General features: G+C 38.6%; 1 protein-coding gene, 1 long non-coding RNA gene and 1 pseudogene across 2 annotated transcripts in view; 2 read left to right on the forward strand and 1 right to left on the reverse strand.

Annotated features, from left to right (window-relative positions):
- Positions 1 to 515: 515 nt before the first annotated feature.
- The window catches only part of lgr4 (leucine-rich repeat containing G protein-coupled receptor 4), a 52247-nt gene continuing 29601 nt past the window's right edge, over positions 516 to 23161 (reverse strand). The window contains exons 5-18 of the mRNA XM_088333701.1: positions 20585 to 20800; positions 17549 to 17620; positions 16383 to 16451; positions 15287 to 15358; positions 15105 to 15176; positions 13010 to 13078; positions 12865 to 12936; positions 12701 to 12766; positions 12465 to 12536; positions 10075 to 10146; positions 9862 to 9987; positions 9631 to 9722; positions 8410 to 8463; positions 516 to 6483 (exon numbers count right to left, since the gene is read on the reverse strand). Of these exons, the coding sequence (XP_088189827.1) occupies positions 5087 to 6483; positions 8410 to 8463; positions 9631 to 9722; positions 9862 to 9987; positions 10075 to 10146; positions 12465 to 12536; positions 12701 to 12766; positions 12865 to 12936; positions 13010 to 13078; positions 15105 to 15176; positions 15287 to 15358; positions 16383 to 16451; positions 17549 to 17620; positions 20585 to 20800 (2521 nt within the window). The 3' untranslated portion in view covers positions 516 to 5086. The remainder of the gene's footprint in view (positions 6484 to 8409; positions 8464 to 9630; positions 9723 to 9861; positions 9988 to 10074; positions 10147 to 12464; positions 12537 to 12700; positions 12767 to 12864; positions 12937 to 13009; positions 13079 to 15104; positions 15177 to 15286; positions 15359 to 16382; positions 16452 to 17548; positions 17621 to 20584; positions 20801 to 23161) is intronic.
- LOC148366881 (uncharacterized) lies at positions 13758 to 15886 on the forward strand. The gene is made up of 3 exons (XR_015850248.1): positions 13758 to 13902; positions 15298 to 15442; positions 15508 to 15886. It is a non-coding gene; the product is annotated as an uncharacterized LOC148366881 (long non-coding RNA).
- Positions 21203 to 21340, forward strand: LOC148366882 (U2 spliceosomal RNA; annotated as a pseudogene).

The following is a 23161-nucleotide window of genomic DNA, read 5'->3' on the forward strand; positions in this document are numbered from 1 at the left end:
TCAGGTTTAATTTCCACCTATGTTCCGGTCCGGAGCCTTCGCTCTGAAATTGCTGGTCTACTCGTGATCCCAAGAGCCAAGAAGAAATGCGTAGGTTCGAGAGCGTTATCTATTCGGGCTCCGGTGCTATGGAATGCTCTTCCCCCCCGAGATTCGATCTGCAACCTCAGCGGAAATGTTTAAATCTAGGCTTAAAACACACTTCTACTCTATAGCATATGAATAACCTATATTTTATGTTGACAATATCTGTGTAGTATTTTTATTGCAACATTCATTGCAGCCTGGTCATCCTTCTCAAGGTTTCTTCATTTTCCTCATGTTGAGGTTTTTTGAGATTTTCCCCTGCCCTCATGTATGTTTTAGATCAGGTAATGGTGTAATAATAGTGTTGTTTGCGATAGTCTATGGTCTGTGCAGCCCTTTGAGACTCTTTATGATTAAGGGCTAGACAAATAAACATGACTTGACGATGTTTCACATTGTTGATATCAATTACAATAAACACAATTCAATTCAATTCCCATTTCTTTGCAGATTTATTCACAAGTTTTGTTTATGAAGAGATCAAACATTACAGCCTGCAAAACAATGGATGGAAAAAAATAATCAAATCGAAAATATACATCTGCACATTTATCTATAAAACTAATTATAGGGTATACCTTAGGGGAGGGGGGTAAATCACAGTATACAATCCTGATTCCTCTCACAAATTGCATTGAACCGTATTGTCCGTATACAGGGCTCAACATAAAACCAAGAAGAGACAAATGAAGGGGCATAGGGCTCATTTGATAAGTACTGCTGCAAACATACACTGAGGTATCTTACTAGATTAGCATCCCAGTTTTGCTAGTTGTATTCAAATAATTAAGTCAGCTATAAAAAAAATAGAAATGAACAATCCTTACTACACATAAGACTTAACTACGAAAGACCTATACATTTTCACCACTTGTGATGTATGACAAACAAAAAGGACATTCCGGCAGTTGCGATAGACAACAAAATCATTCCAATGCTTACATGTGAAACTAAGGGAGAAAAACAAGATTCAATCAAAGACACAAGAAGGTCACAATGGTTGATACAACGTTCCATTGGCTACATTCCTGAGGACTTGCACGTACATGCTCATAAGGAGGAAATTTTCAGACCGTCAGGCAAGTCCTTAGCGAATGTCGGTCACGTTTAAAGTTTGAAAGAATGCACTTGCAGGTGAGACTAATGGGTAATAAGACCAAATTGCGTAGTAGAGCCTTGTTTGCCTTAATGTAGATACTGTTCATTTTCATCTGTAGCCCAGATATATTTCAAGAAGCCTTTTCAGTGTTAACTGCAATTGCTAACCATTTAAAGGATTAACTGCTTTTCTGTAGCTCAGCTTGAATGGCTGATCTTTGCACGCACTTATGTTTGATTAAATGCTCGTGTTTTTCACAAGGGACAGCGTGTATTATTTAGTACCTATTGGTGGTAAAAAGATGTTTAATGAAATCATTATTAGTTTAAATAATAAGTATTATATGAAATAGGAGGGTTCACACACCTTTTTCATGGCCAAATTCAAGCACTTTTAAGGACTTTCAAAGCCAATGTTACAATTTCTCCAGTACTGTCACGGTTGCCATGGCGCCCAATTGGCCCCGCCCATGTGGCACCCGCTGCAGCTCGTTGATAGATTGGTTTTCTGTCTATTTTAAACTCATCGCTCTCACGCTTCCTTTGTCAGCTGGTCTACCAACTTCTGCCCCGCAAGACGTGGGTTTCGACTCGGTCCTGTTCCTGTTGGTATTTCCTGTTCGGTATTGTTCCCGTTTATTTTGTCATGTTTAATTTCGGTTTCCAGTTTTGTTTCAGTCTATTTTTGTCCTGTTTATTATTTTCTCCAGTTTTCGTTCCAGTCTAGTTTGTCCTGTTAATTTTCGATATACTGTTTCATCATCTATCCTGTCTGTCCCGTCCCGTCCGCTATCGACCCCATCTGTCTGATATCAACTCGGGCAATTGGTATCGATTTCGTCGTCTCTGGCTTCCTGTCTTTCCACGCCAGACCGCTGCTTAACATAAATGACTCCCCATTTCCCGTAAAATAAAAGGCTTGTGTGAGTACATCACGCGTTTGGGTCCTGATTCTGTTCTGGTTCTTGACAAGTACCATTAAAAGAAAATATGCGGAGTCAACCTGCGATTTACATGTATGCATTTATCAAGACATATGACTTATATTTTGTTTAAATTGTGAAAATGTGTGTTTTTGACACACATCCCTCCCTATATAGGTGTAGGGCAGGGGTGGGCAACTATTTGGAGTTAGGGGTCGTATTGGGTTCAAAAACTTGGCCAAGGGGCCGAAAATGGAGCCCTATCCATTCTTTTGCATTTATGAATAAATATTCATGCAGATATCCACATGACATATTTCTTTTGACATAGATTACTCTCATCAAGCTGTTTTTGAAAGAATCGCAATTAAGAAAATTAATATATTGGGTCCATGTTTTAAACATTTAATTTCAGGCGCTTCATTAGGCTTACAAACTAATAATGACAGCCACCGTTAACCACAAGGGAAGAAATGGTAAGACAAAGAGAAGTCATCAGAGAGTAGTCATTTTAAGCAGACTTGTTGAGAAACATGGCAACAATTTTAAGCTTTTACAAGCACTTTACACCCAAAATCAAGCAATTTTCAATCCTTGAAAACATGTTAAAAATCTAGAATTTATAGGCATTTCAAGCACCTGTATGAACCCTGTATCAGCATTTTTTTAAAAATTGAGATTTGCATTTATTTTACCAAACCAAATTCCTACTGGAACCTGACATAATTGTCGTCTTGCTGGTATGGGTACCACCAAAAATTGTGGAAGGTTAAGCAAAAAAAAAACGGAGTCTCCATAGTTAGAATTCTGTTTTGTGCTCGGTAGCACGCGTTTTAGGTTGCACTACAAAACACAGTGACATTTAGTGGTCAGTTAATACAATGTCCATGTGCTACAAAGCACGAGAGAGAACACAAACTTCAGAGACTTTGTGACAAAAATGCACCATTTGACTTGTTTTGAGACACCTTTTGTCAGGTTTTTTTCTTTTTTGGGAGGTACCCGTAGCAGCATGATGGCCGACAACCATGTCAGCTCCTCGTAGGTGAGCCTAACATTTTGTAAAATAAACACACATTTCACAACCTATGAGCATTTTAAAAGAACTTATGTATTTTTGCTAATTATTCAAATTAATGTTGTTTTTATTGCCATGAGGCTTTTTACCTCTGGAAGACGCTAAATAATACCTACTGTCCCTTTAAGTGCCGATTTAGTTGAAATTAATAGTGCACGGTCATCGGCAGTTGACCAAGCAATGAAACGTCCGTCATTAAACCAAGCTGAGTGCAGACGACATCAACAAACGCAAAACAAACCCCCCTTTCGGGGACCAATCGTTGTATATTCCGTTTCGTAGTGAGTGACCGAGATGAGCGTCCTAGCGCAGGACACACATCCCAACATTCCTGCTGCTCAAACAATAAATAAGGCCGGCGCTTCGAATGAGCTAGCGAAGCAGCCGCTCAAAACAGTGATATCTGCTACTTGATCACATTCTTTGTGTCTGACTTAAAACAAGCGAGTGTTGCGAAGAGATCCACAAACCTCTTGTACCATTTTCACACTGTAATGGCGAATGGCACGTTCCAGACATTTTTCACTTTTAAGGTGGAGACCACCAAACGTATACATTCAAAAACTATTATTCTTGGCTCCGTTGATATAGAAAACGAAACAATCGTATAAAACGAACACTGCAGAGCGGCTTTGACATCTGCAAGGGATGAGAATGACTAGATTCTCTAGAATATAAGTCACTTTTTTCCCCATATTTTTAACTTGAGACAAATGATTAGGTACACCCCGGTTGAATCTAGACCTTTTTCATATTGTAGACCAGTGGTGGGCCAGGGGCTTGAAAGGCCTTCACTGTTGCTCTAAAATTATATGAATCATGTGATGTTAATAAAAAAAAAAGAAATCATGAATAGTTTTTAAACAATTCCAAGTTGTCCGTCTGCTTACCCCCTAGTTGCGCCGTTTCCAGATGTTTGCTATCATATTCAAGCATTTAACCCGCTACCACTTGTTGCAAAGGTCAGAAGTCTACCAGAGGCCTTCACAATCAATTATGCAGGCCCTGGGGCATTTAATAAGTGACAATCAAGCAGTTGGTTTAGCCAACCAGATTCCGAGTTGGCACAAAGGGTTTTCTAGTAGACGTGAAGAAACTTGAGTGGTTTCACAAACCATGAATAGCTAAGGGGGTGTAAACGGAGGCATAACAGGTGGGGCAAAATATCGCCCTGTTCACTGCTTCTGTCGAACGGACATTTTTGGCCCTAAATCGAATAAAATGTATGCCAGAAATACGAAAGGACAGGCTGTACTTTCATCATCAACCTTGATGGCCATAGAAAATATACTCTTGATGGATCTGAAACGCACAGAAAATCTGTACTATAGAGTAATTGAAACGTTTTCGAGGAACGATAGGGGGAAAGACTTTCTGCACAAATAAAAAGTAAAATGTGGCTGTATTCCTAAATATTGTAATTGAGGTTACTGATGTTTTTTTTTCAATGTTTCTATCTTATTGAGGGTTGATTCAGATGTAGCACTACTAAAGGCATAGGGGTGAAATGAACAGCCCACCACTGGTCTGGACGTTATTTGTGGACAAAGCAAAAAAATGTTTTTCCTTCTGGACAATTATGAGCTAAAACCCTGTTTTCTTGTAGCCTTTTTTTCAGGTTTCAGATAGCTAAGGGGCCGATTGGGGAGACTTTGACAGAGGGTTTGTCGTTAATGTATGCTTTTTATACCTTTTGGCCACGTTTGACTTATACTCCAGAGACATTCAGTGGGACAAAAGCCCGTATTCAAAAGCTCACAAGTGAGTAGCATCGTACAAAGCAAGAAGCAGGCACTTTTGTCATGAAAGTCAATGTTCCCTTTAAATGATCGCCTGTGTCCGTTTACACATCGAAGACAGACCTAAGTGCTTGCTGTCATCTTTCACTCCCGTAACTCTTTCAATCTTTGGCGCGGGGCATGCTATATGAGTAGTGTACTAAGGGAAAGCCTCGGCTCTGACAGAAGCAGGCCCGGCCGCACGCCTGTACTTGATCTGAGCTGTCAGAAACGAACGAGTCCCCCTCGTCGGCGTACTCGGACTGAGCGGACGGCGTGGCGCTCTCTGGCCAGAATCCCTCGGCGCGCTGGCAGGCCGTGGCTTCTGTCAAAAGGGTGGGGCAGCTGTGGGACTTCACAAAATGTCTGCAGGCCGCCGAGAATGAACAGGTCTTGGCATGCAGCGTTGCCTCGCACTCTTCGCACACGAGCATCTCTCCGCAAAGCTGAGTGTAAACGCCGCAGTCAACATTGAATTGGGCGGATGAACTGGCGCCCGTCAGCTCAGAGTCTGCGTCTTCTTCATGACTCTGGCCTTCGGTTTGTTTCGGGTCCCTGGCCCGACGTCTGCAGCTGCCTAACCTCAGCCAGTCCTCCCTGAAGGTCGGGCTAAAGAAAACGTACAGGACCGGATTGAGGCAGGCGGGCAGGGGAAAGAAAATAAGTGTGATAGACTTGGCGATCTCTGGGCCGCGGGCGGTGGAGCCTGTTAAAAGTGGGGCGAAGGAAAATGCGGCCACGGGGCAAAAGAAAATACAGTTGGTAAAGATGAGCCAGGCAACGTGGCGCAGGGCGCCCGTTTGCATCGGGTCCACTAGCTCCGTTCTCCCCAGGTGACAGTATAGTTGAGTGTACACGGCTGCAGTGAACAGATAGACCAGCGCGTTGAGTAGCACCAGGACCACAGTCACGCTCATGGCTGGACTCTCAGCCCCAGCGAAGGGCAGGCAGAGAGGAGACGCCGACTGTTGGCCAAACCTCACCAGAGGCAGGCAGGCGGCACAGGCAGCGAACAGCCCCAAAAGGCCCGCGGCCAAGCCGAAGCGCCGCTCCCGTCTCCAGCATCCTCCCCAGCCCAGGCTGCTACTCCGGGGCGTTGACCTCACTTTGCCCAAGATTTCCCGGACGGCCATGCTTCGTTCCACTGCTGCCAGTAGGAGCAACAAAACTGCCCACTCTGACGAAAAGACCGCCAGGGAGCCAGCGAACTGGCAACCGGGGCCAGTTTCCCACCACATGCCGAACTCCGCGAAGGATCCCCATGTGGCCGAATCCAGGACAGTCAACACGCCAACGTACAGGCCTGTGAGCAGGTTGGCCAAGGCCAGAAGACCCATTAGGAGCCGGGCTGGAGGAATGGACGGAGCCCAACGGTGGGAGTGGCCAAAGGTGCAGCGTGTCGGAGTGAAAGTGGCAACCAGTACTAGACTATTAAAAACCAGTGCCACCAGGCAGATGAACCAGACCGTCAGGCGAATCATCCAGTTGCCTAAAAGATGCTCACAAGGCTTAAAGGCACCTGAAAATGATAAACGGGAAAACAATTGTCGGATTTAAAAAAAAACAATTAAATTGGAAAACAACTCAAAGGTGTATACAATATTATGCATATGTGACATGTATGGCACAGTTCCACCCTTTAAAGCAGTGTTTCTCAACTGGTGGGTCGGGACCCAAAATTAGGTCGCAGATCTGTTTTTGAGTGGGTCTTGGGCCTTTGCCTTGGCAAAATAATGCTTAAGGAAAAATAAGTAGCTAAGAATGAATTACATTCCTTAAAGATGGATGCAGGGGTTCATAGCAAAATTCAAGAGCTTTTAAAGGACTTTCAAAGCAAAATTTCAAATTTCTCCAATACCATTAAAAGAAAAAAATCCAATGTGAATCATGTATTTTGCAGAGCTACAACTATAGCTGGGATTTACATATGGGATTTTGGATCTTAAGTTACTTGAAAATATATTTGCTTTTGAGAGAAATCTTTTTCCATATGCGTAAAAATGACATATCATATGTAGCTTACATTTTCAGTTGCAGAAAGTTCTTCCCGTTATTATTTACCACAATGGAAACACTACCGTAATGTTTGCATGGTCCCTAATAAAAGCTCAGAATTGATACGTAATCCTTGCACTAATAGACATTTAATAATTCCCTGTTTAGGTGTGTCATGCACCCGTCCTCTTGGATCCGACTCTAGGGGGGCGATGACGCTTCATAGGGCAATGTCATACAAACTAATGCTGGCTGCAGTTAATCTCAACGGAAGAAGACATGCAATGGCGTAGCGAATCCACCAGAGATATGTGTCAGCGTAAGATAATTATTTCAATTGTTGGCAAGCACTTCCCCCAAAATTCAAGCACTTTTTAATCATTGAAAAAAAAACATTAAAATTCAAGCATTTTCAATGATTTCAAGCACCTGAACAAACCCTTCATAAAATATGTATGGCACATTTTGCCTTGTTAAATAATGCCAAAAGGGGAAAAAAAGTGACTGAGGGTCAATTACACTCCTTAACAGTAGATAGCGATAATGGCCTGCAAAATCAGTTATTGCCATTATCAGCCATTATCGCTTTTGATACCATACAAATTACGATTAAGTTTGTCTACATATGTGGAGAATGGCCAAACGCAGAAACATTAGATATAGATCGTATTCATTTGAAGACAAAGCCACTGAAGTGAAGAGCTTTGAAATTCATTAAACCAACATTGTGTATTTTTTAGCAACTCGTTGTGGTAAAAAAACGTAAATCAAGAACAATTCTTTTGAATAATAAGTAAAATATGGGAATTATAATATAACTGTGCATTGTTTTCAAGAAATTTTGGGAGCTGCATGGCATTTTTTTCATTTTAATGTAGTTTTCTTTCTTTCTATTTCTAATGTTTTTTTTCCTTCTTTTGTCTTATTTTTTTTTCTTTACATTCATTTTCTTTTATCTTCTTTTCTTTCATTTTGATTGTCTAGCATGGTGCTGCTAAGGGTACACCCACAAATCTTAAGAAAGGAGAAAACAGAAGCAAATGTTGCTTTTTGGTCACTTTGTAGTTTGTATTTGTGTGTTTTGTGGCGTTCATTTTCGGTATAAACCGGAATCTAGTGGGCAAAGGACACATACTGTCCCTTTAAAATTGCAGCTAATTGAAAGTTGAAGGGAATATGACGATTTGAAGTCGTTTTGGGTTTTTTTTGCTCGTCATTTTGTTTTTTGAAGACGTCAATTAGTTATACTATCTCGTCTTTAAATTGCACATTCCTGTTAATTCAATAAATTTGAGATGCAGATTTTGTTTTGATCGCCGCTTGCAATTAGGGTGGGACGTTGGGTCCTCAAGTCAGACCAGTTGAGAGCCACTGCTTTAAAGTGCTTTGAAATAAATGTGAGGAAAAATATAATCTTTGCCCTTGTTACGTTAAGAAAATTACATCTTACCTGGTGTAGGAGAGCAATGCATGGTCATTGAAATGCGTTCCACCTCCTCTCCATCTGAAAAGAAGAGACATGTTACAAATGAAACACACAAAGGAGAGTTAAACATAGCTCAATGACTTATTTATTTATTTTTTTGCGTTTTCAGTTGTGGAAACTTAACCTTCGTCTCTGGTAGTTAGCTGATGTTAGCGTTTGCTTTTTAGCTGATTAATGACTGCGCGCTTCACGTTGAGAAAGAGACATCATGCATGTCACAGCAAGCAGCTGTCATCGCTGAGATCCTCATTGACATGCTCACATTTAGGCATTGCAATGAAAAGTTCTCAAAGAAAGGAGAGTGAGTGAGCAAAGGCTATAGGGGTTACTTTTTACCTGTTATTGTTGAAAATCATGTTACTTGGGTTTTCTCATTTGCATTTATTTCATGTTCCAAAAGCTTATGTCCCTTTAAACAACAAAAGTACAGTTTTTTTGCACTTTCTAAAAGACTATCCTATTCATTTACAGGTGTATACAATTGATTTGTATGCAGTTTTGTTTATTGTTATGTTATCTGACAAACACTTGGAATGTTTATGTTGAAACCGGAGTGCCCGAGTAAAACCTTGCAAGCACAGGGAGAACATTCAAAGTCCACACAGGAAGGTTCGATCTCTTAACCTCAGAACTGTGCTCACCCACCGTGCTGCGTAGAAAAAACTGATTTTACTATTGTTAAAAATTTTAGAATATTTTTTTTGTGCACTATTTCCTTATTTGTCCACAAAATTAAAAAAAAATTAAATAAAGAAGAGGAACTTATTAATGCAACATTTTTTTTAATCTGATAATTGTCGGATTAATCGATTATTGAAAGAATCGTTAGTTGCAGCCCTACTTCATATTGTCACAAAGTAATTTTATAACTCGCCAAAAAGAACAAAGTTCAGATTTAAGTTTTGTACTTAAAAGGATGAATGATGTTTGCCCATAAAGATGATTCTGAGGAGTTGAGTTTTGGTAACTTGTTCTTTGAAACAAAAAAAAAAAACAAAACAAAAAAAAAACAAAATAAATATCAATGTTTAAAAACACTTGAGATTACCTCTGTAATGGTATTGTCCATCCCTACTTAGAAATGCCATTAAATTAAGTTGAGCAGTTTGTATCAAAACACAAGACCAAATTTTCAGTTTACATGAAACATTTGAGGGCAACATGGGTGACTGCAGTGATACTCACCTGATCGTTTGACGTCACTTTCCTCACAATTGGTCACTGAGTCGCACCCCACAAATGCACAGCATTGGTAGGCATAAGGGACAGAAAGGGATCTTCAAGCAGAAGGGGTAAAATGTGTTTAATGTGTGTCCGAACACGTTTCGTACAATTATTTTCATCCATGCTAGGGTGAATAACATTGTGACATTTTGACAATACAGGCAAAGTATGGTAAATGGAGCGTTGCCTCACCTGAGTTTTGGTAGCTGGCTGACAGTCAGCACAGTTTTCATCTGTGGGTTTCCTGAGAGTTTCAATTGATTGAGGGCATTCAGGCCAGACGTTGGGAGTGCCGTCAGATAGTTCATGCTCAGGTCTCTGTGGGGTACGCACACAAGCAAGCTAATTAAAACATACTTTTAACCATTGCAATTTGTGCGTTTTAATCTCATCATAGTTACTTACAGGTTAGAGAGAGCAGTGAGGGTGAGAAAAGCATCACTGTGAACCGACTGGATTTGATTTCTACTCAGGTCCCTGTGGAAACCAAAGCAATGCAGGTATGAAAAATTACAGGCCGTCTACAAAAGTGGAAAGGAGGAGAGTAGAGCAGGAAGGAAGAAAAAAAGAAAGAAGAAAAGAAATGAAAAAAGAAAAAAAGAAAAATAGAAAATTAGAAAGAAGGAAAGAAAAAGAGCTTTCAATTTTACCCTGTTATCTATCAAAGCGCGTTGACAAAGAGAGTAAGAAAGCCTGAATCCTCCGCAAAGCAGAGAATAAGGTGGAACAGTAAGGGACAGAAACCTCTTTTCACAGACTCAGCTAAGGAGTTAACCAAGTATATGTGTTTATGCTGTGTTATAAAACGTATATTCCTGAGACAAGCAAAAGCATAGGGCACAGAAGAGGTGGTTGCTGTGAAGATCAGCAAAAATAAGAGTGAAGTACTTGTCTGGTGATTGATTCACTTTGCAAGTTTGTAAACACTCTAATGTTACAGTAACTGTGGAGTGAAATAAAAATAAAAGCTTTTTTTTTAATTAGAATGGAACAATTGGTGCATATTTCAGTCATTGGAAATCCTTTTGGGAACCGTTGATAAATTATTTGTTGTTTGGATCAGCAATTTCAGTTAAATATATTCCACAGCAAACAATGATGTTTGACAAGTAAAATGAACTTTAAAGGATTTACAGAAAGAAAATTTCCACTTTAAGTGCTTCATAAAAACATTTAGCGTACAAAGAGACAAAACGCTTTCTATAGCTTTCAATGGAGGTTTGGATTCTGGTTGAGGATATTTTGACTATTCTTCTTTACACTCACATCCAGTCATGTTTGATGGTTTCCAAGCGTGGACAGCCAGCTTTGAATCACACCTCAGGATTTCAATAATATTCAGGTCTGAGGACGGAGATGGCCATTCTAAAACGTTGTACTCGTTCCTCTGCATGAATGCCTTATTGGAATTTAAGCAGTGTTTAGGGTCGTTGTCCTGCTGAGGCAACCAGTGCCTCAACTTTGCTGTTGACTCTTGAACATTTTTTGTAAGTATGTGCCGATTGGCCCTTGTTATGTCCAATATAACAAAATTCAGTTTCATCACTCCACAGTACCTGATTCCAAAATTAAGTCGGCTTGTCCAAATTTGATTCAGCATACCTCAAAACGGATTGATGAAACTAAAATTGATGTGTTTTTTTTAAACATAACAAGGCACACTGCCCATTGCAGGTGAGGAACAGAGCATTGAATAAAATTGTGGCGGTATCATAATGGTTGGGGCAGAGTGGGCAGTGCAGGTACTGGCAATATTGTTCAATTTGAAGGCCGCATGAATACGAGACAGTATCAGCAAGAAGACACTTATCTAATGACAAAAATGAAGTTATGCCAGGGGCTGGATACTTCAACAAGACAGCAACTCTAAACTGTTCAAATTCTACTAAGGCATTCATGCAGAGGAACAAGTATAACATCCTGGAGTGGCCAGTTTAGTGCCTGCCCAGACCTGAGTATTATTAAATATCTCAGTCGTGAATTAAAGTGGGCTGTACATGCTTGGAATTTATCGAACCTGACTGAACTAGATATGTTTTCTAAAGAACAGTCAAAATACCATCAACCAGAATTAAGACATACATTGGAAGAAGATAAAGCATTTAGAAGCTGTAAGTTCTGAAAAATAAGTATCTACGAATAATGAATGTTTTTTTTGGGGGGGGGGGGGTAATGTATGCACCTGCTTACTTTTGTTATTTTTGTACACATTCTGAGAATCCTATAAACTTTGTTTCACTTCCCAGATATGAAAATGATCATGGGTGCCCAAACCTTTTCATACGACTGTATGTTATGCCGCAAAACGCTCAGCGGCTCTTAGAGAGGAATTGTTCCCTTGCCCTCACCAAAGAAGTGGAAGGGGGCCAAAAAATATAGTGAAAGAGGAAGAAGTTAGAACGAACAAAAGACATAAAGAAAGAGGCAAAGAAATAGACAAAAAGAGAAAGAAGGAACAAAAGGTTTAACCAAGAGTGAGAGAGATAAAGAATGAAAGACTGAGGAAAAACAGAAAAGCAGAAAAAGAGAAGCAGAGTGATGGAAAAGGTGGGTTTTAAGAGAGGGATAAAAGCCCAATAAAGATAGAAAAAAGGAGGGGGAAAAAAACAATACAAAGAGGGAAAGGGAGATAGAAAGCCAAAGATAAAAAAAATAGGTAAGGACAGGGACAGGGAAAGAGGAGTCTAGCAAGAAAGCGAGATAAACCAAGATAAAGATAAAAAAAAAACTAAGTGACAAAAGAAATAAGGAAACACAAAGAAAGAGAGAGAAAGTAAGACCTTAAGCTAACTTACAGTAAACGCAGAGCAGTAAGACCTTGAAAATGTTCTCTTCCTATTTGCTTTATTTGGTTGTGCTGAAAGCTTCTGTTGATTGAATAAGAGAAGCAAGTAAGACAAACATTGTTTTAACAAGAAGGGAATTAATTTGTCCATTTTTTAGAATGTTCTCAAGCTCCAGAGTTCTTGTTAATAAACAAAATAATAATAATGATGATCAAAAAAAAAAAAAAAAAAAAAAAGAAACTCACATCTCTTGCAGTTGGACGCAGCCCTGCAGGGATGGTAGCTCCTTGATCTCATTGTAGGACAAATCTCTAATGAGAGCAACACAGGCAGCTAATTAGTTCACTGGAAAACATCTGAAATGAAAATGTGACATTAAAGTCGGTAGTGGAAAATGAATGTTTCTCACAGCGTCTTAAGTAGCTTGAGATCGTCACACAGATCAGCGGGGACGGACGATATCTTGGTGCCCGACAGTGTCCTGGGAATGCAAATAAACTCATCAGTTGCCGCTGTGACGCACACCATCCAATTATTCATTCAGGATTTCTCACAGGCTCTCAATGTTGTTTGTCCACGTAAGGATTGGGAAGTCATGCATCATGCCGGCCCCACGCAACATCCTGGGGAAAAAAGTGAGAAAATATAAAAGGAAGTAACGTCATCGCCATGCCTTTTGTTTTTCAACAAAAATACGAAAGCAACAAGTTATGCAATGTGTATTGTGCAATGTGATTTGGTACAAGATAGTTTTTTCAGTGATTTAAATCTAGTATCAGTATTGTCAATGCTAAGGTCTGGCTCATCTCTGAAGAGCGGGATGACAACCAGATGTTGAAGGTACTGATCAGGAGGCTTCTCCTGCGACCGAAAACCATCGAAACCAGTACATTCTGTTTCATGCAGGGCAGAAAACCCCCTACCTATAATAATGGCCTAAAAAGGGGATGGGCGCCACGAAGCTGTTTTTGCCCAAGACACCCCACAGGAAGTGGTAGCCCAATGACCCTGGCGATCAAGTGATCCGGAAAATGTGCATCTAATTTTAAAAGAACCATTTTCTTGATATATTTATTTACGTAATTATATACCTTATTTTAAATCATTTATTTTCCATTGTTGAAGGAACCATTTTATTCCTTTTTTACATCTAGTGAAACTATTCATACATACAAAAATACTCACAAAAATATGCAAAATAAAGAGTCCATTACCGGACTAAGATCCTTTAATACGTCACAAAGGCAAAGAACGTCATTGCGACAAAATTTAGTTTTCGACATAAATATTATGGCCACGAGGAATGCAATGCATATTATAGGGTGTGATACTATGAAAAAAAGTTTTCACAGTGATTTAGGATATGGTAACAGTATATGTCATGTGCCGCTACCCGTCAATGCCAAGCGGAATGCTTTATATAGGAAAACAACAGCGACCAGATGAGGTAGGTGCTATACCTGACTCACAGGGTTCCCCTAGGATTTTTAGATTCAGATTTAAGACGTTTTAAGGACTTTTCAAGACAACATTGAATCAAATTTAAGACCAATTCTTGCACCTATTCTGGCATAGAGACGAAGAAGGTGGGCGGCAAGTCGTTACAGACGCTTGCGCCTGACGCCACTGGGCCGCTAACCGCGGGGAAGGTATTGCCTACCCGGTGGCCAAGATTTGGTTTGTAAGGGCTAAGTCTGGACTAAAAGTGGGACTAAGGCTGCCGTGAGCAAGACCACGTGGGCGCTGGCGCGACTCTGCCGCCGCCGTCAACGCGGCGGTAGGGGCCGGGCAGTCAGCTGGGAACCCCCCCCTCTCATTCCCTGGTACACCATGAACCCAGTTATAATTTAATCAACCACAATGGGTTGAACTAACACAGCGGGTTAGACTGACTAAAAGTAAAGCTCCAACTAAATGCTGCGTTTTCAAAAACGCAAAAAGCTGGATTTTATGAACGACACATTGCATTTATCGATCAGAGATCGATTAAGTCGGGGGGAAATTAAAAATAATTCCACAACACAACGTTCCATACTTTTGTTAGTTTACTCACTATACAAGTTTTAGATCTATCACACAGATAAGATCAAGAAAAATTAAGACATTTGAGAGTTATATTTAAGACTTGCAAAAAAATGTAAGACCTTTTCAAGGCTTTTATTAGGGGTTATCAAACTTTTTCAAATTTTTAGGACCTTGGGGGAACTCAGAGACTTCTACCAATTGTAGCCATTGGAAGCAGTACTATCTGTTTCATGTGGGGGATCAATCCCCTACCGAAAAATCCGGCCCGGAAAGGGATGGGTGCCGCCAGGCACACCACAGGCACAGGTAGTTGTGCCTTAATGACCTTAATGGTTAAGGGATTCGTGAACATGATTATAATTCAGCATTACAGCATTATGTGAGTTCACTTTTGAAACTGCTTTAGATATTTAATTTCACGTTTTTTGGGGAAAATGATAAAGAAATGATTAACACAATTCGCAGTCACACTAACACGAATACATACAGTGTATATCTTTTGATCACCCAAAATATCTCATGATCCTTAAAAAAAAAAATAATAATAAAGTGCTCATTTTAGCAAGGTTTTTAAGAGCCCTGACTGCATTTGACAGGACATTGTCAGAAACAAGTGCGACTTACAAGGAATGGAGGTCTGATAAATTCTGGAAAGCCGTGGCACCCACAAAGGACAGTGGGTTGTCGTAAAAATGTCTGAAATGAAACACAACTTTTTATTTCATCATGAAAGGTTCCCTCTTTTAGATGGTGTGAATACAATTTATTAGGTTTATTTCTTCTGATCAGTTTATTTTTGATCTTACATTGTTCTCAGATGGGGGTTGTTATGAAACGCTCCTTCAGGTATGGAAGCAATATCGTTGCTGTGGAACCCCCTACAAAGAAAACAAAATACACATCACTCATAAATGTCTGGTAACGTAATCCCTCATCTCACAAGGATTACGCTCCAAAAATAGGTGAGATCCATGAAAGTGATATATATTATTTTTACAATTACAATAAAATACACATTTGTTTTCAGACTGGAGAATTTAACAAATAAAAGCAGTGTCTGATTCTACACCAACAAAACAAGAGCAGCCAGATGATGAAGGTCCTGTATCTGAGTCGGACCCAAGAAGCTATTCCTGCTTTTCGTATCCTAGCATGAACGTAAAAATACACTGTACATGTAAACCATTTACTATTGTTTTTGTTTTCAAACAGATTGCAAAACAGATAAAAAAATGCAAAGCACTTTTCAGGCAAGGATTTCAACTTAATGCTCCACAAAAGCATTGTGTGCAATAAGAAAATGTAAAAAGTGCACTTGGACTGTTTAGTCAATCAGAATGCAGCAATTTGAGTTGTACTTCGATGTATGTAAAGCGCATAACCAGTTCATTGAATTTAATTAGAGAAATCAAAATTTGGCAGTTGAACAGTTTATTTTTTGCAGTGCTGATGGTATTCATTAAAAAAAACAAAACATTTTCATTTTCTGATTCAAAAAAACTCCCCAAAAAATCATTTGTGTTCACACTAGTGTTGCTGATATCCTGGCAGGATTACCTCATGTGCAGTCCCTTTCTCAAGGTTTCTTCAATTTCCTCATGTTGAGGTTTTTGAGTTTTTCCTTGCCCTCATGTAGGTTTTGGATCAGGGGATGGTGCAATAATAGTCTGTGGTTTGCAATATTCTGTGGTCTGTGCAGCCCTTTGAGAACCTTTGTGATTAAGGGCTATACAAATAAACATGACTTGACTTGGCATGTCCATGTTCATAAGTAGAGTAGCATATCAACTATGAAAAACATTTTTTGACTGAGTTGGTTTATAAGAACGTTAAAAAAAAATCTATCATAGCTAAAGGCAAGAACAAATCAGAATGTTAATAGGGCAAAGGAATTATACTTACAGTTCTTTTAGCTTGGGCAAAGCTTCTATTGCTTGGGGAAAAATATGCAGATTGTTGAAGTTGAGGTCCCTTCGATAAAATAAGACACGCAAACAGTTATCCAACATATTGTAGTCAACATATTGTAGACAAATACAAATCTCAAAACTGTAAATATTCTGTTATACAATATTAAAAACTAATATTAAGACTGCAATTAACACATATTGTATCCCTTTGGCAAAACATAAGGCTTATTTCAAGTGTCGTTTTTCAATCTAAAAACCCATGGTAAAACCAATGTAATATACACTTTAAACTTACCTGTTTTTTTTGTTCCCAAGTATTGTCTTGGTCAGTGGTATATACCTTCAAACGGGTCTAGTTTTAATGGGTTAAGATATTTTAAATATATTTTTGATAGTAAAATTTAAATGAGAATTAGCCAAATTGGCTTATCAAGTCAATGTTAGTTTATTACTAATTTTAAATATCTTCTCCTAACCATAATATTAAAATGAGCAAACCTATTTACCGTTAAAGATAAAATATATAAATCCTACTTTAAGAATTATTTTTGTTTTTAACTGGAGAAACGAGATCAACGATACTTAGAACGAGCAACATTTTCACATGGGGTAAAACTTCATTTTTTGCAATGTGGTATCAATATCCACAGCAGCTAGCAGAGTGACAATACCATAATTGTTGTGGGCACAGAGCTGGACTGTCTGACAACTGTAGCTGAGGGACGGGCACTGAGCGAGCTGCGGTCAATCATGGACAATTCACTACATCCACTACACAGCATCATCTCCAAACAGAAGAGCAGCTACAGGCTATTTTTTAATACATTAATATACACGAAAATGCAGTTGGCATTAATTTAACCATAATATCTGTGACTTCCATCTCCTTTCAAATAAAGGAGTTTTCCATGCAGTGCAACTATGGCAGTCATTAAAGGATTTCATTGCAGTGTGGCAGGAAGAAGTAAACGTTAGGAGGGCATATTTGATAAGAATCATGTACTTTGCTCTATTTATCCTCAGCAATTACAAGAGGAAGTGAAGACAATGATGTCTGGGGGACAGAGCAAAAGTGGGGGTCTGGGTCATGGGTATTAAGTTGTTAACACATGCAGACACATATACACTCCCTTGCATAAATATTAACTTGGAACTTACAGTGTTTCCAGATTCACAAGGCCACTAAAGCATTTGTTGCTTATCTCCTTAATTCTGTTATTGTGAAGATGTCTGAAAGACAAAAAAGGAATCCTGTTAGCAATGTATGTGTTTTTGCCTTTGGGCCTTTTCTGTTCCCTACTTAGTGGACTTGCTCTTGAAGCATGACTGTTTAAAATTAACATTAGAAGAATCAGGAAATGCATCAGGGAATCTAAATATGCCAAGTTTAATTTCTCTACTTGGCAAAACTTAATACAAACATGTTTTTTTCTCTGCGGTAACTCACAGACATGCATCCTTTATCTGCCTGAGGTTACTTTGGTAAAGCATAGAATGTTCTTAGGCACTCGTCCCCTTAATTACCCAACGTCTTCAAACAGGTTGATCCAGTTGCATGTCTTTAAAAACATTTTAAAAACATTATCCCTTCAATTAAATGTGCTGTGCTGTCCTTTATTTACCTTGAAGGGTTGTAGTGTGTGAAATGAAATGATCTGCATTTATATAGCGCTTTTCAAGCCAAGACTTCCCAAAGCGCTTTACAGTGTGCTTCACATTTCCCAATAGCCTTGCATCCATGTAAGGCGCTAACCTGCTGATTTGGGGTTTTAGGGGTTCAGTGTCTTACCCAAGGACACTTCGACACGTAACACGAAGGAGCCGGGATTCGAACTACGATCTTAGATCCCAAGACGAGCGCTCTACCTCCTGAGCCACTGCCGCCCCGCAGAGTTTGTACACCTTTTTATGGCCAAATTCAAGTATTTTTTTAAGGACTTTCAAAGCTAAGTTCCTAATGTATCCAGTACGTTTTAAAGGAGAAATCTGGTGTAAATCATTCTATAGCCCTGTTGTTTGAGGTCACTGAGCGTTGCCTGTATGAAAAAAAAAAAACAGGAAATGTAATAAATCCTAAGTCAAACATTAAACCATCCGTTATCAATTTACTGAATGGGCATATAAGTTGTAAATTAAACTCAGTATTTGTGCCCCATTTCATCGTTTGCTGCCTTCTCTGAAGCGTCTGTGTTGAAACAAATTTCTTGTTATTTATCTTACTAACAGCACTTGACGATGTCAAACTGCATAGAAAGGAAAATCAATGCTTCTAAGTTAAACTTATGTGTAAACTGAGCTACAGTAAATATGATCTAGTCATCTGAACGGTGATTTTTGTCTATTTTTATTGCCATACTAAAGTGTTTGCCTCCTTCTGGAATTCTGTGTTTTTTGCATATTAATCACTCACAAAGGTTATAGGATTGTCAATTTTTATAGCACACATTTACAACCCACAGAAATAAAAAACACCATTTTTGAAATGTTGATTCTATTTATTTAGGCACAACAAATATGTAGGCCTATCTAGCCCGTATGCGAAAAATGAATAGCCCCTCTTTGTTAAATCACAAAGTAACTGAGACTAACCAGTTTTTAAGACAGCTGAGTTGATTTCCACAGGCAACATCGAAAATTGATTGCCACTACATGTGTTGAATGAAGAAATCACTTAAATGGAAGGTCTAAGTAGGCTACAAAATTTCAAGAAAACAATCCAGGATCCAAAGAAATTCCAGAAGAAATAAGAAAAAAAGTCAGTCCGGAAAAGGTCACAAAGCCATTTCTAAGCCTGTTGGGCTATCAGTGCCATTATCCAAAAATGGAGAAAACTGGGAACAGTGGAAACCTTCCCATGAGAGGTCGACCAATCCAGACCACTCAAAGAGTGTGACAACGCTCATCCAGGAGGTTACAAAAGAACCTCGAAAAACATCCAAGGAACTGCTGGCTTCAGTTAAGGTCAGAGTATTTGATTCCACTATAAGAAAGACACATGGAAGAGTTCCCAGGCGAAAACCACTGCTGTCACAAAAGAACACAAAGAGTCATTTCACATTTGGTAAAAAGTGTCTTGAGTATCCTCAAAACCTTTGGCGAAACATTCTGTGGATTGACGAGTCAAAAATTGAACTTTTTGGAAGGCTGTGCAGCCCCTTGAATTTGGTGTAAAAAGGGCGCAGGATTTGAGAAAAAGAACATGATGAAGTTTAGAGTTGTTCCTTGCCCGCATGTTGGTTTAAGATCAGGTAATTGTGTCATTGTAATCCTGTGCAGTCCTTTGAGACATTTTTGTGATTAAGGGCTATATAAATAAATGTGACTTGACTTGACATGATGTCAACAGTAAAGCATGGCGGTGACAGTGTGATGGTCATGGGCTTCTTTGCTGCCACAAGACCAGGACAAATTGCTGTGCTTGACCGAAGAATGAATTTTGGTATTGACAAGATGATCCTGAATGAGAATGCCTGGCCTTCAGTTCGTGCCCTCAAATTCAAGTGGTCTTGAATCATGCAGCAGGACAACGATCAAAAACACACCATCAAGTCCACCTCTGATTGGCAAAAACCCTTCAATATGTCAGTTATGCAACAATTTTGCAAAGAAGAGTGGTCAAAAGTTCCTCCACGTTTTGAAAAACTCATTACCAATTATCGTAAATATTTGATATCTGTTATTCCTACCTAAGGTGGCTCAACTCAGGGGACAATTACTTTTTCACAAGGGTTTTGATTTTTTGTGTGCCTTAATAAATGGAACATTTCAAAACTGCATTTTGTATTTATTTGGGATGTGCAATATTAAAATTGGTTTAATGTTTTGAAACCTTTGTGAGTTAAATGTAAAAAAAAAAAAAACACATCGGAAAGGTTTCAAATACTTTTTCACGGCACTGTAACTTGATGGTATAAAATGGTATTTTACCTGTTGCTAAACGTTACTAAAACATGTTCTTGTGCAATTTTTGGGGGAGTGTAATAGTACAGTAAAGCAAGTAGCATTTGCGCCTTGTACATGGTTATGTACTCTGACATGGTAAATACAGAAATAGAACCAGCTACAAAGACTGCGCCCAATCACACGGAGCGCCCTATGGTCGTGAAAATACGGTAAACCGCCGTGGTGTTCAAAAACCAATTTACTAAACTAAATTTATCATGGCAGTTTCAACATTAGCGTGATAACACTTACAGTACAACTAGACTGGTGAGGTTTACAAAGGCGTTGTCTGGTATGTACAAGATGCGGTTCAGTGCCAATGTCAACGCTTGTAAGTTTGTCTGGTGCCGTAGAGAAGCGACAGGGACCTCCGAAAGGTTGTTGTCATCCAACCAGAGATGGCGCAATTGCTGAAGATCCTCGAAGCTGTCGTCTGGAACTGTGGTAATATGGTTTGCATCTAGTCGACTAAACAAAAAAAAAGAAAATGCAGGACAATAATTAAGAGACAGAAATTAAACTCAATACTCGGTATAAATGTTGATTTCGCACAGTGGAGGTTAGTATTTACATAATAATAACATACTTTAACTCTTTGGTCATGATCTGATCGTACCAGGATACTAAGGTGACAATTCGATTTATATAACGATTCTTGATAATTGCTTTTCTACAAGTATTGTGATTCAATGATGATGATTTCTTAAAAAAACAAGCAACTTAAATCATACACTTCTGGGACAATAAACCATGAATGAAGTTAAACAATGCACACCAAGATGTGTCCATACTTTGGATTTAAAATTTATGGGCGCCAGCCTTAGTTCTTGTTGCTCACTTTCTTTTTGGTGACTTTGATGTGCTAGGTCCTTAGCTTGGCCCTTTTGTGTACTTTCTATGAAGTCACCATCTTTGATTTTTGCATTTCGGAGATGGAATATGAGCTTGCTCTGTCCACTCCACGCATCGGCCCGGTATTGCAGTACCTCCGGGAACGGTGCATTCGCAATGATCGCAGCATGGCTTTAGGACTAGGACCTTAGCTTGGCCTTTTGGCTGAGAGTAAGTGTCCCGGCTCCTAGGCTTTGTAGCGTATTATGAACTGACCGATAACGGATAATGGATAATGAATAACGAAGATAGATCAATAACCCTTAAAAACCCCAAACCCCCCCCTCCATTTTCTATTTTCGTTTACATTTTTACGAACCGGATATGACTTCACAAAATCGATTATGGGGAGAAACATTGATTTTAAGAAACCCCCAAAAATTAAATCAATATATACATATATACGTGAATTGATATTTTTGTCCCAGTCCTAACACATATACATATACACACACATACATACATGTACACAGACAAACACATATATACATATATATATACATATATACATATATACATATATACATATATACATATATACATATATACATATATACATACATATATATATACATATATACATATATATACATATATATACATATATATACATATATATATATACATATATATATATATACATATATACATATATATATATACATATATACATATATATATATATATACATATATACATATATATATATACATATATACATATATATATATACATATATACATATATATATATATATACATATATATATATATATATATACATATATACATATATATACATATATACATATATATATATATATATATATATATATATATATATATATAAATATATATATATATTATATATGACAAAAAATATTTAGTTAAAGATTTCTGAACAGACAAATTCAACCTAAGCGGTTGAATTGCGCTTTGTTTGATTTCTTGAGTGAAGCACAGAGCTTTTACATTTTCGAAAGTAACTATTTTGTATTGAATGTTTGGAGGGTACAGTAAGTGTTTTAACATCATCACCAAACAGTTTTCTTCCTTATACCCCTCCCTCTCAAATGTGTCTCACTCTCCCTCTAAATTCCGCAACTGTCTGGACGGGAGAAAAAAAAAACTCTTGATTGACCTTTTCCTCACCGAAGCTTTATACTAAGTGGGGCCCGGGTCAACAAGAGCATTTCACTTCAACAAGAGATGCTTACTGTGACAGAATCATAAAGTAAATAGAGGGAAAACAATAATGGGATCATGTAGAGGTAATGGCAAAGTGTGAGATTATTTTTCTTTTCACATTTCTCTTAATGCAGCGAGTCACTTTGTACTTTATTCTGTGTCAAACACAGAAACGTGAAAGATACATTTTATAAGGGACGAACACAAATCAAGTACTCATTGCCAGGTTGCAATATGGCAGCAGAGCCATCAACGGTATAAAGGACTCTTCCCACACTGGCTACTACCGCTTTTACCTGTTGCCCTGGTATGCACTAAAGGGCTTGGTGACAGCTTCTTGGCCAGAAGACATCACAACAATTTCAAACATTTACAAGCAAAATTAAATCAACTTTCAAATCTTGAAAACATCAAATTCAAGCATTTTCAAGGATTTTAAGCACCCATAGGAACCCTGTTGATGGTCCACAGTTACTTTTATTGCTAGGTCAAGCTTGGGTTTTAAGTCCAGGGCTCTACAGCTACACTAAAATCACCACTCATAGCACCAGTGCTGGTTAGTTAGGACTGGGAACTTCACAATTGAAGGAATTGATTTAATAGTTTCCTCTTGTCAATGATTCCTACACATATTGCGGATGTGGTTGGCGGGCTGATCGAAGCAGGGCTTTTAAATATGAATTACTCAAAGTTCGTGCTATTTATAAAATAATAGTTACAAACTAGTCAGCTGTTGCATTCAAGCAAGTAA

Source organism: Urocampus carinirostris, chromosome 4 (assembly GCF_059441175.1).
Source record: "Urocampus carinirostris isolate Australia breed hairy pipefish chromosome 4, RoL_Ucar_1.0, whole genome shotgun sequence".
NCBI classification, from domain to species: domain Eukaryota; kingdom Metazoa; phylum Chordata; class Actinopteri; order Syngnathiformes; family Syngnathidae; genus Urocampus; species Urocampus carinirostris.